General features: G+C 41.9%; 1 protein-coding gene across 3 annotated transcripts in view; it reads left to right on the top strand.

The window, feature by feature from the left end:
- Positions 1 to 7,170: 7,170 nt before the first annotated feature.
- mcf2l2 (MCF.2 cell line derived transforming sequence-like 2) overlaps positions 7,171 to 13,702 on the top strand; it is a 99,666-nt gene continuing 93,134 nt past the window's right edge. Inside the window, exons 1-2 of one of the 3 annotated variants that reach the window (XM_038303047.1) lie at positions 7,171 to 7,310; positions 7,768 to 8,138. In XM_038303047.1, the coding sequence (XP_038158975.1) occupies positions 8,060 to 8,138 (79 nt within the window). In that variant the 5' untranslated portion in view covers positions 7,171 to 7,310; positions 7,768 to 8,059. Of the gene's footprint in view, positions 7,311 to 7,477; positions 8,139 to 12,496; positions 12,722 to 13,702 lie in introns of those variants that run through there. The other 2 variants (XM_038303070.1, XM_038303061.1) reach the window with 2 other exon arrangements.

Raw genomic sequence — 13,702 nt, forward strand, 5'->3', positions numbered from 1 at the left:
GTCCGTCTGGATGTTAGCAGGTCGCTGCCGTCCGTCTGCATGTTAGCAGGTCGCTGTCGTCTGGATGTTAGCAGGTCGCTGTCGTCTGGATGTTAGCAGGTCGCTGTCGTCTGGATGTTAGCAGGTAGCTGCCGTCTGGATGTTAGCAGGTTGCTGCCGTCTGGATGTTAGCAGGTCGCTGCCGTCCGTCTGCATGTTAGCAGGTCGCTGCCGTCCGTCTGGATGTTAGCAGGTCGCTGCCGTCCGTCTGCATGTTAGCAGGTCGCTGTAGTCTGGATGTTAGCAGGTCGCTGTCGTCTGGATGTTAGCAGGTCGCTGTCGTCTGGATGTTAGCAGGTAGCTGCCGTCTGGATGTTAGCAGGTTGCTGCCGTCTGGATGTTAGCAGGTTGCTGCCGTCTGGATGTTAGCAGGTTGCTGCCGTCTGGATGTTAGCAGGTCCTTCATCTGGAGACAGAAAGGTCAAAGAAGAGGAATTGACTGGATCAAACCAACTCATGAAGAGAGAACCTTTGATCTTCAGCAAATCAGAGGAAACTTTTCTCATCTTTTTTAGAATGTTCACTTCTTTTTTTTTGAAGGAAATCCTATTCAGTTTATTTCTATAGCACCATGTTATCTCAGGTCACTTTGTAGACACAATTCAACCAGATCATCCAGTCAGATTAAAGGTTCAAAGTTTTCTATCTAAACCAGCTGATTGCATCAACTCACTGGCTCTGCAGCAATCCCTCACAGCCAGAAAATCAAACTTATTGGGGTCAAACTGTTGGATCCAAATAACCAGAGAAAATTATTTATCTTCTTTATTGCTGTAGAGGGTCCAATAGAAACCTGATGTTTGGAAGGATAAACTGCTCGTCATCATCATCATCATCATCATCTGTTCATTGTTTGGTTGTTTTTTCCACTTTGTTTTTTGTTTGCATCCTTCTACTCGTTCGTTACCATTTTCACTGGAAAGGTGACCCTGAGGTAAACTTTGACCTTTCAACATGGCAGAGAGCAGAGAAACATTCTGCCTCGTTATACGTTCTCTCCTCTTGTGTTTGTAGCCTCTACAGTGCTGGGGCATAAATAAAAACTTATCACCATTTAAACTTGGGTGGTTTTTGAAAAGACTGTTATTGTTTATTTCAACAGCTCCTCATTAGCACTGCTGTTAAAACAGCTGTATGCTGATTATTTATTCTTCAGATGAATGCAGTGTTTATTATTTGCTGTAATGCTTTTGTTGCTGTGGAGGCGTCCCCGTGGAGGAGGCGGCCCCATGGAAGAGGCGGCAGGCGGCCCCGTGGAGGAGGCGGCCCCATGGAGGAGGCAGCCAAAGGATTAAAATCCATTTGAACCAGTCTCCACCAGTTAACCAGTTAAACAGGAAATAAAGGAAAGCAGGCCTTCTTCCTCCGCGGCATCAACTAGTCCCTGATTCTCTGGTTTATTTAGAAAAGTTCTCCTACCTGAAGGTTCTGCAGTTCTTCATTAGTCTGATGGTCGATCTCTGCCTCCTGATGATGATGATGATGTTAGTTTCTCTCGAAAGATGAAGATGTTTTGCTGCAAAAGACTAAATCTAAAATCTTTCTTTAGGAGGAGGATAAACAGAGGCCTGCTAGCTAACACTGCTAGCTTCCCTTTGTCTACTTCCGGTGTCCAACCATATTCGGTCCCTCCACATTTGGGCTGAACGTCAAAGCTCCCATCAGGAGCCGCCCCTGGCCATGCAGAGGGTAGATGCAGAGGGTAGATCCATAGATCCAGGGAGCCTTCAGGCCCTGGTAGCCATAGATATCCATAATAAAGGATATCTATAAATATTTATTATGGATATCTATGCTGGTAGCTATCCGGCAGATGGTGTAACGGCGAAATGATGCCGGAGGAAACATCTAAATTCGCATGTAAGTTCCGCTTATTTGCTGCATCTTCTTCATACTGACAGAAAATAAATTATGAATTAATTCCTGAAGAGAAGGTCCTCTTTGAAATGCCTTGATCTCACTGGATAGATTTCTTTTAAAGAAAATGTTTGATATTATGTCAACCTGCGCCACAGAACTACAGCCACACACACGCGGCGTCACTGTGTTGCCATGGCAACGACAGTTTCTGTTCCATTCATTTTTATACGTGAATGTTTTTAGATATACATTTGCTTACATAGATCCTGAAGTATTATAAATATATATATATATATATATATATATATATATATATATATATATATATATATATATATGTGTGTGTGTGTGTGTGTGTGTGTGTGTGTGTGTGTGTGTGTGTGTATTTTACTTAGACTTAGAGAAACTGTTTTGTCATCCTGTATACACTAAGTGTCTACAAAACAAAATTACATTGCTTATAGATGCCAGCTGTGAAATGAACATTACCAGTTAAAAAACAAAATGGTGCAAAAGGCATTAATATGGAAATAAGCCTTTTATAGTGCAAAATACAGTAGAACCATTGAGTTGTTTCCCATTTAAAAGTATTATGAAAGTTCAACGAGTTGGTAGTGCAAAAATAATGTTGCACTTGTGATTCAGAGTCTAGTTCAACAGCCTGTTGGGTTGTTTTTATTTTTAATAAAAACCATTGGACCCAAAACTATTTTAACCTTGAACAAACATGCCAAAAACAAGGATACTTTGGCCTCTGCTTTATTCAATGACTATTCTGGTTTTTGTGTGTTTTGTTCTTCTAGTTGGACAGTGGGCTAAATTTCAATCTGCCTTCAGATTCAAGCAGCCAGATGTTATCATCCACATCAACCAGTGGCCCAGGAAGTCCCCGCACCACACCACGTTCTTCAGTCTGCAGGATAACGGTTGTTGCACGGGCGTAACTTTCTGAAGGACTGGGGGACTGGGGACACCAACTTTGGCCCAGCAATTATTTCAATACATAGATTTTGGCCTCAGCAATATGTGAGACAAATTTCTAAATTTGATTTTGCCGCTTTTGAAGGAGGATAATCACTGATGTAGCTGAAAGGGAGACATCCATCAATCAATCCTAATTTTTCTAGATGGATGAATGAGACTGAAAATGTGTCCATATTACGGAGGCATAATATCTTACTGTCGCATCGGAATCTGCTGTTATTCATTCTTTATTTAATACATTCATGTCTTACTACCCATAAATATAAATATCAGTGTATTTTTATTCTTTTGAGTTCTAAACTATAGGAAAGCTTCCAATAAATATATGTTTGAGCTCGTTTTTGGAAAATACAAACCCTATTGAAAGCATTTGTATGGAGTGTGCTGATGAAGGTTCTCAGTCATCTAGGTCATAGTCATTCCGTAAAAATTCAAAAAATATCCACTTGGAAACCAAGTCCAGTGGATATTTTTTGAATTTTTACGGAATTTGTATGGAGTAACTTTGTTGGTACTTCAGCCTTTAAAAAGTTCCCACCAACTGTCATCACAGAGTTACACTCTTGGGTTGTTGATGATCTTTTGGCTGTATTTTCTGACAGCAGCATCATGAATATGACTTTAAAGATGGACTTTATCACTGAAAAGGCTGTTGATGATGCCGGAGTGTCCAGAGACACTCAGAGTGCACACAGCCTTCTGGGAGCGATTTCTTGAACAGTGTGAAGGAGAAACAGAGCGATGGCTTAGGCCTGACTTTTCTGAGGCCTAAGTCTGAGTCACACCAGTAAAGCTATCAATGGCCTTTATTCTAGCATGCGTCAATGGTAATGACCATGTTGATACAGACATCTTGATGTCATCAGTGTGACCTTTCACCTTTTCAGTTAGCAGTTCCATTTCAAAAATGGCCGTATAATTATTGATTAAAAGATTCTGAACCTTTTTTATTTTAGCCTCCAATATCAGCCTCTTTCTATGAAATTATCTAGTTTTAGATAAAGTGTAGTTTATTATATGACCTCTTAAAATGGCTTTAAAAGCTTCCTATTTAACCACGGCAGCTGTTAGGGTCCTATTAGATTTTAAGTAGTAATCAATTTCCTTTCCTACATATTTAACGAAATTATAATCCAATAACATTCTGATTTGAGCTCCATCTGGGTGGGTCCCTAACAAGGGGTCCTATGAAGGTCCGTGATGGGACAACATCACACCGTCGTAGAAGCAGATATCTATTCTAGACGTCAGTATAGCTGAGATGATAAAATAATCAATACCAGAGAAAGTCTTATATTTACCGGAGTAACAGGAAAATCTGTTAGACTTAAAATGACTCCATACATCAATTAAATTGATTTCTTACATGAACTGGAGAATAATTGCTCTGATTTTATTATGAGTTTGGTCAACGCCTGTAGAGCGGTCATTAACTGGATCTAATGTGCACTTCCAGTCCCCTGCTATTAGATCTGATATCTATACCCTTTCTTCCCTTCCAGGGGCCTATAGAGGACATAAGAGACACCACCGTGAGATCAATAAACTCTCTTCTCTCTATAGGCCCATGGAGGGAAGAAAGGTTCAGATTAGTCGTAAGGAGTGAGCCTCCAATAATTAAATATCTTCTAAGTTTGTCTTCAATTCTGTTGCCCACTTGAAGAGGGACTGAACTGTGAATGAGGTTGAAAGATACGGTGCTATAGAGTCAGACCTCTGCCATATGCTTATTTAAACATGGTCTCCTTTAAAAAGACGTGATTCCTGTAAAACTTATAAAAACTATCAAACTTTTTAACCTGAATCTCTTCATTTATTCATGACTTCTTTTATTTTCTGCAAATCTCTACAATTCAAAGATGTAAATTTAAGTTTGACATGTTGTGTCATTTGAAAGTAGCAGCAAGCTTGGCTGAAAGTTTACCTGAACAAGGTTAACTGCTGAAAAGCAAAACACACAATGAACTCTTTGAACATCAAACTGAACCAAATGAGAGAACCCAGTTTCCACAATAAGTGCTTCTGCCCTGAAGTACGTCCACTTCCTTTCATCTTTAGGGCAGATCCTGGATCAGTTCGCTCTCGCTTTATGGCACCATTGGAAAAAACAAGACAGAAAGAGCACAGCTAAATCTGAGCTCCTCCTTTTATTTTAATATAGTTTCCAACCAATGGCGTAAGGACACAATAGACCCGTAGGCAACATTATCTGGGTGGGCCCCATATGAAGTAAAACACCCCTCCAACCAGCTACGCGCTGGATTACCCATAATTCCAAGGAGTATTCTAAAAAGAAAATACTCCAATACATTGTCTTTCAAGGTCTTTATTGCAGTTTGAAACATATGAGTGTATTTTTTACCAACAGGCTAATAATCTATACACAGTTATTACCATAGTAATGAAAAGTCCAGCAGTCTGCTTTGCTGTTGGCGTTGTGTTTAACGGCTCACCATCATGGTGAACTCCGCCATGTGTCGCGGTATAAATACGGTGCGGTCAGTCACTCTAGGATCAGGTGGGTTTAAGGTGAGTTTTTAGCACCATTACATCTGCAAAGAGACATCCTAGTCCACAACTGCTGAGGGGGCCCACCAGGTGTCAGTGACGGGGGGCCCCTAAGAGGTCGGGGGCCCCTAAGCAACTGTAGTCTCTAGTTACGCCAGTTTCCAACCCTTACAGGTTTTATAAGCAAGAAATAGAAAGAGGAAAATAAAATGCAGTTATTTTTGGATAATCTTTCTTCTTTAATCTTGTTCATGAACTTCTTTACATCTGATGAGTTTTAGAAAGTCAAGGTTTCATTCTTGAAGGTTACCAGCGATCTGATGCCATGCCTCAATCCCAGCTCCTTTCTCTGCTGCTTCCTCTTTTTGTTCACCTCTGTAGCCAAATCCTGGTGAAGCCGAACACATATGTTCTAGAACAGGATATCTTTTTTTTTCTTTGTAGCCTTGTTGACAGCGGTCTACTGTTAATAGTTCTAGAACTTCCTTATTAATGGCCTCAGTGGGTCTCCTGATCCCCTCTTTGGTCCAATGAGGAGCTGCTGCTCCAGAACAAAGGGAGCCTGAAGGTGCATATCTGTTCTCGGGAAATGCACAGGGGTCTGGATTCTCAGTTATGAGGCGTACATTATTAAAGCAGGATCTGGTTTCCATATTAATAACTTTGCCCTCCAGGCTTCGGTTTCTTTTTACCAACTTCTCCACTATAATTTTTCAACGGGCAGATTTCCTCCTCAGCCACGAACAGATGCGCCTGATTCTATCCGATTCTATTAGCACACTCGTTTAACCATTTTGTCATTTCTTCCTTTTCTTTAAGTTTGCATGTAAACTCTAAGTTGACAAGCGCAAGTCACTGCATCCATGTCCTCCAGGACTTTCTGCGAATGTTGCAGTCATTCCGCTATGAGTCTTGTTGCTGACGCTGGAGCTACATTCATCGGTGTGTTCGACGTCTTTTCCAGATCAACCAAACTCAGAAAGTTTCATCTGTGTGGCTGTTTTCTCCTTATCCTTCCTGTTCAAACTGAACTGAAAGAACAGTTCAGCAGAATGGAATTGAAAATGTTTCCTGGTAGGAAGTAAAACGTAACTTTTTTTGGAATGACAGCTGCTGTCAGAATGAATAGATTTAGATCTCATTTTAATCACACGAGTCAATAATTATTATGATCATCTCTTACATGTCACAACCGCTTATATGACAAAAACTAATTTTAAAATTACCTTTCAGTTTGATTACAAATATTTATTCAGATTAAAAACTATTTAAACTGAACACAAACTGGATAAAATATATACAAGTTCAAATATTTTGCACTTAGATAATAATATGATTATGCAGATGAATATCCATCATGTAAGGTTTATTTAACAGATTTGTGTTAAAAGCATTTTAAAAAGTAATGGTAATTTGTTCATGTATTTTTTGCGGTATTTTCTGCACATGGAGGCGACTGAAAACGTAGACTTTTTCCGTCCCGCTGTCCTCTAGCTTTAGCACCAAGTTCATGGAGGAGTGACCCTTCCATCCGTATCCATTTGCACCGGCGCTCCGAGACACTGAAAGTTGCATCTTTAGGATGCCTACTGAAAGTTGGATGCTCTGATATGATGAAATAATAAAATAAAGTTGTTTCTATTTGGCAGCTGCTCCATCATTCATGCTGACTGTGTTTGTGCAGGCGGGGCCGGTAAATGGGAGGGTGGAGGGAAGCAGATGTCCTGAGCTAATAGCTGCAGCCTTAATTGTCCCTTGAGAGTATCGGCCCTAAGAGATGGTTAGGCCCTCTGAATGCATTAGATGCAGATAGGAAAACATGGCACCGGATAAAGACAAGGCTTTCTGGATGCTCTCAGTGAATAAAAGAAAAGAAAAACTTGAAAGACCAATAATTTCTGCAGACATCCAACTGACTGGTGAGTTCATTTCCAAACGTTTTCTAAAGCAGCTTCTCAATCCTGGGCTGTCTGTTCCATGAGCAAAGCAGCTCCATGCTCCAGGAGTTGAACCGTGTTTCAGTCCCTTCATCTGAAAGACGGTGGATCTGTTTCATCCTCCCTCTGCATGATGCTGCATGTTCATCATCAGCAGGGGAAGCGGTGTTTCCAGCAGACCCGTCTGTCTCAGCAGAGCTTCTTTGTTATTCTCAGGGACATTATAAAAACAAATGTTGCTGCTAACGTCTTTTTAAATACTATTTTTTAACAGCTTTTAAATCAGTTCCTTGTTTTTTTCACTTAAATGTTTTATTTATTTGCTTTTGTTGTTTTACATCAATTTTAGACTAAATTGCACTTTTCATCTCTCTGCATGTTTTGCTGTTACTTCATTTGATCTTTTCTGTGATGTTTCTTTTCTAATTCACCTGAATAGAAAGGAAATAATGGACAGACTGACTCTAGTCACACATCTGGGAGTGGCATCACAGCTTTCATCCACAGAACAGATCTGCTGCTGTCTCTGGAACCGCTTGGCTTCAAATTGGTTTGACTGACAAAAATGAAATAAGAAAATCCCCTTAAAAGGGATATCAGAGTGAAAAGAAAAACAACAACAAAAGAAAACCTGGGTAAGCAAACGGTGAGGAGCTACAGAGACAAGAGGAGGCGTGGCATCAGAGGGAGGCAGAGAGACGGAGGAGAGTGGATCCTCCCTGCATCCTGAGATGCTGTGCTGGATGAGGGAGGATGAGATGTCGGTTCAGGAGCTGCTACAACGAGTGCAGTGTGTCATCGCACATGTCGGTGAGTCACAGCTCTCCCTGTTTGTGCATCTCTGCCTTTCAGCTTTATTCATTTGGAAATGGAAGGGCTTTAAAAATAAACAAAAGAAAACATTAAGCCTCAAAAATGTGAAGAGAACCATCGTCTGTTACGTCCTGGAAATACATCCTGCTTGGAGCTTCTGAAGCTGATTAAAGGGATGCAGGTCCCTCTCTCCCTGGGAGCTGATGGATGCAGAGGGATGAAGATAAATGGTTTAGTCTGTCAGGTTCTGTTAGGATGTGGCGCATTAATTCTGCTCCAGTAATCATCTCTCTCTGTTTTATACGATTCTCATCTTCTCTAGATTTTTCTTCCATTTATCCTTTATTTCCTCCTTTCCTCCTCAGCCTCTCTCTGCTTCATCATCCGGGTCATTTTCTGGCTGTCAGTGGAGAAGGTTAATGTGCTACACTCCAGGATGCTGGGGGTGGGGCTTCTTTTAGTGTTGCTATGGAAACAGAAATGAGTGTAAAAGTGTGGTTAGCTGATAACTGGATGAAGGCTGTGAGAGTTTGATGTTCTGTTGTGTAGATTTGGACCATTTCTGGGATGTTACGCTTTCCAGAACTTTCCTTATCTTCCCTACTTCCAGTTTTTTTCAGGGTTCGATATTTTCCGTTTCTTTAGAGTATTTTTTTGTTTATTGGTGTCTGCTTGTTTTCACTCATTTTCCATCATAATAAATATTAAATGCATTTGTCTCTTAATCTTTAGTTCCAAGTTTCTTTTTACTTTCACTTCTATGTCTGCATCAGTTCACCAGTCTGGTCCACATTTAGCTTTGTGTGTAACAACAAAACCTAAGGCACAAACACCAGTAATCTGATAAGTAACACCCACTGCAGGTTAGGAGGAGCTCCCTGTCTCTGGGGGGGGGGGTCACACCATTGGCGATTCTAGGATCAGAGATCTAGGTCTCCATACCCAGAATCTATTGGACCGGCATGAATTGAAACTTGCTGCTCAGCATAAATTATTGACTCCATTATTCACTAATGCATCAGATCTGGACTTTTGCTAAGTACCAAACAAACCAGCAGAAAGTTAAATTGTTTTTAAAAGAATATTTCAACCATTTAAAGCTTTTGAGTCAAACTGATTGAATTAGAACCAGATCAGTTCTAACTGTTTTTAGATCCTTTGGCCTGGTGGCTGCTCTCTCTCTCTCTCTCTCTCTCTCTCTCTGTCTCTCTCTCTGTCTCTCTCTCTGTCTCTCTCTCTCTCTCTCTCTCTCTCTGTCTCTCTCTCTGTCTCTCTCTGTCTCTCTCTCTCTCTGTCTCTCTCTCTGTCTCTCTCTCTGTCTCTCTCTCTGTCTCTCTCTCTCTCTCTCTGTCTCTCTGTCTCTGTCTCTCTCTCTCTCTCTCTGTCTCTCTCTGTCTCTCTCTCTCTCTCTCTCTGTCTCTCTCTCTCTCTCTCTCTCTCTCTCTCTCTGTCTCTCTCTCTCTCTCTCTCTGTTCTTCCTCTATTGTTCAGTGAAATGAAAACAGCAGTAAAGCTTAGAGACGATTAGGAAAAAGTAATAAAGATATCTGATATGTTGAGTGTGTGGGAGCTGCTGGAAAGCAGTTAAAATGGTAATAAGTACTTTATATAACCTCCATGACACGTAAAATCATCCACTAAATGGAAGTTTTTATTTTTCTGCCACTGTTCTGATGGTTTTCCTGACCTGGAACGTTGCACACAGCTTGCTCCTCCCTCTGCTCCTCCCTCTGCCAATCATAAAATGGATTTAAAGGCACACTATGCAACATTTTTCAGTTAATTAATGTGTTCCATAACGTTATGGATGATTAAATGATTCATTTCAGGTTGAACAAAGGTATTCTCGGCCGCCCTGGTGGTCTGTGGGGGAAATACTGCACTTGCAACTGCAGGAGCACCGACCCGCACCCACAGGCTCAGAAGTCTCGTGAGAGTCAGTCTTGCTTTACGGCGAGAACTGCTACACGCCCCCAGTTAAAAGCATTCTCGTTGCTAGCACAGTGGCAATCTTTGTGCAGTTATGCTACGTTCACGCAGCAAAAGCAGCAAAATCGCGTCTGCTGATTCCTTTTTGCTGCTTGTACCAGTTAGTTCTGACACACGGCTGAAGCAGCTTTGCTGCTCTGGCTGTGCGGTGCAAAAGTGTGTCTGAGGCGCGTTGGGCGGAGCTTCACTATCCTTTCTCTGCCTTGCAGCTATATTTGCTGTGATCAGTGGGAATAAAGTAGTTTTAATATGTTTTTAAGTGAGAAAATACACCTGAAAACGTAATCAGTGCAGTCAGTTCATTCAGATTATTATCCTGCCTTCAATATTTTTTCTGTCGGAGCCGCTCAGACCCCCACATACCAGCGGGGCGCCGACAGTATGGATCCCTTCATCAGCAGCGGTTCACCGCGGCAGCTGGTAGGTGTTTTTCATCTAAATAATCCAAACTGCATATTCTGCCGGCAGATTTCTGCATTTTAAGTTAATTTAGGCGTCAATAAACTGTTTAAGAGGAGTGATCATCAGCGCTGTGTCTCTCTCCCTGCATCAGATGCTTAGCCCGACGCCCGACGCGCTGCTTCAGCTGCTCAGACGTGCTGCGCCTGCTGCTCAATACGCGCCGCGGGACCTTTTGCTGCGCCTTGACGCGCGTCAACCATTGACTTTGCATGTAAACTCGCTGCTTCTGTCGCGCCAGCTACGTCCAGTGTGAACGCAGCATTAGTCATTCGCTGCTAAGCTCAAAACAACCGCGCCTGGCTTGACGGAGAAACCAGGAGAACAGCTGAGCATATTTACGACAGTGCACTTTTACTTTCGCCCTCTGGAGGGACCCTCACTGGAAAATCAACACCGGTTGCATAGTGTACCTTTAACTGGATTAATAGATGCAGATGATCTGAAACTTGCGCTCCAGAAAATGGACAAACAAAGTCTATGGAGGCCACAGCAAAGTCTCTCTTCCTTCACGCTGAACAGACTGACTAAGGAGGTTTGGTCTAATAGTTGGAATGACGACTTTGGCTGCGTCTCAATTCGCAGGCTACGTACTTCCGAGGACGCAGCCTGCGAATTGAGACGCAGCCTTTAAACTTAAATCCAGTCCCATCCGGTTGGTTCTGCTTCCTCAGTGTTTTATTGTTAAATCTGCTGCTTTCTCCTCTGACACATAATTCTCTAAAAATCCTTTTGCTTCATAAATTGGATTCTTTATATTTGCATTTAGGTTTGCAAAACCAGACCATGATTGTTTATGGTGCTGTTCTCAAATGTTGAGGTTACTTCACCCACTCTGCCCACTATTCCCAGTCAGTGACGTGAATCTCCCAGCCAGTTTCCCACTAGCCCTCTGTCTTTGTTGCCATGACATCAAAGCTGTATTCTCTCTGCTTCCTTTTCCTGTCTGTTTGCGGGGAGGGTTAGATGTTGGCGAGGGAACGGACCGTATATCCTTGGGAAAGTGTTTGTCTTCCGTTCAGTTGATTCCCGCTGATCACAACAATGCAGAACAATAGGACTGGATCCTCAGGCCAAACGGGAAACCGGTTTCATATTCCGGCCTCATTTTCTTTCTTCTTAGTTTGAGGAAAGCAACTCATCACCTGACAGATAAACTGGCAGAGGAGCAATTCCCTGCCTTCTAGCTAAGAGGTGGAATTAGGTGGAGATTCTGTCTCAGAGGAAACTGGTGTTGAATGGATTCCAGTCGCCTGCCTGTTCTACAGAAAAACAACCGCAGACCAGACAACTGCTGGCCATGAAGCTGAGGGAAATATTTCTAATCCTATTTATGGTCACCTTTCTGGACATTTAAGATAATCTGACTAAATTAGAGACTTTAATCATAGAGCTAAAATTAAAAAGAAAAATCTGTTTCATTTCAAACCAAATAAATCAGCTTAGATGTTTTCACATAGAAGTTCTATAACCAGAACTTGTTCTTTTCCCTCACAATAAACAAGGAAATAAAAATCAGTGACTTGTTTCCAAAATGTTGAATGTGAAAAAAGGCAGAAAAAAGTCCCTCAGAAAGACGTCTTCTACATTTGGACGCTGCTGATTTCTGCGTTCAAAACTTCTGGATGATTTCTGACTTCTGAATTCAGAGCAACAGATAAAACATTTCTTTAAAGCAAAAGATATGATCTGTAATGATCTAAACTGATCCAGGATCATAGATCTAATCAGATTGAAAGTTGAAAATGAGAAAATGTATTTTGGGCCTGAGGAGAATGAGGAGAGAGGGGAAGGAAAGCTGAGAGTAAACATGGACGGATGCAGAGAGGAGGGGAAGCCCCCGCCGCGTCATGACGTGCTGCTGAGGATATTGCTGTGAACTGCGGTAAAAGCTTAGCTGCTAAGAAAGTCACAAGGGAGGGAGAGATTCAGACCCCCGCCTGCTGCTGGCCCACAGCTCTGACTCCTCTAGTCTGGATTATACTGAGAAGGTGCAGGTTGGACCTGCTGCTCTACACCAGGCAGAGCCGAGGAGCACGGAGCCTTTCTGTGTGTTCTGGTTCTATATTTCCTGGACTAAATGCTAACAGAGCCGTGAAGAAACTCCAGCATCACCATGGGATCTGTGATATGTGAGTGATGGCTGCTGGTGCTGCTGGTTTAGGGTGAATGAGGTTGACTCTGTAACAAGATGCATCTTCTGAGGGGTGAAACAAACATGCATGGGGGGGGGGGGGGGGGGGGGGGGGGTCTATCGTTGGTACAGAATGACATAGAAAAGAGAAGAACGACATATTTTCCCTACACTGACTTCCACTATATGGAAGAAATACATGTCAAAGCAAAAGTTCAGTTTATTAAATGTTTTAAAGTTTAAAAACATGCATTCATATGATGCATAACTTACATTTATTTTATAAAAAAGCTTTAAAGTGTTGAAAAGCGTTATGGATCATCACACTCTCTGTATTAAACTAAATTACAATAAGGTTTGTCTGAGTCTGAGGGGATGAATGATGGAAACCAGTCCAATAAAGTTCCTGTCTCTCAGATCTGCTGCAAAAACTGCACCGCTGTGTTTCCCACCGTTTCTGATTCATCAAGATCTCCTATAGTGTCTGTTATGACTCTGGCCGGCCTGAACGTTTAACAAACGATGGCGCTGTAGCTCGGTTTGTTCACTCGTCCATTCAGGAGGACTTGTTGTGGTTAAAGAGCTAAATTCTTTGTTGGTTTGTTTCTTTGTTTGTGTGAAATCAAATCGAAATGATCGTCTCAGAGAAGCAGTGAGTAGTTGTTGCATTTGCTATCTGCAAATTGCTAACCTGGTTGTTAGTCAATATTGATCACTGTAACCAATAATCCAGCTATCTGGAATTACTAGATAATCTCATTTGCTGCTGAAGAAACAGTTGGAATCTGTAAACTTTTAGCAGCAGTTTGAAGGTTGAAGCTGATGGATGATGGATGGATGGATGGATGGATGGATGGATGGATGGATGGATGGATGGATGGATGGATGGATGGATGGATGGATGGATGGATGGATGATGGATGGATGGATGGATGATGGATGATGGATGGATGGATGGATGATGGATGGATGATGGATG

The sequence above is a fragment of the Cyprinodon tularosa genome, unplaced genomic scaffold (genome assembly GCF_016077235.1).
Source record: "Cyprinodon tularosa strain WSP-4 unplaced genomic scaffold, ASM1607723v1 ctg1133, whole genome shotgun sequence".
NCBI classification, from domain to species: Eukaryota; Metazoa; Chordata; class Actinopteri; order Cyprinodontiformes; family Cyprinodontidae; genus Cyprinodon; species Cyprinodon tularosa.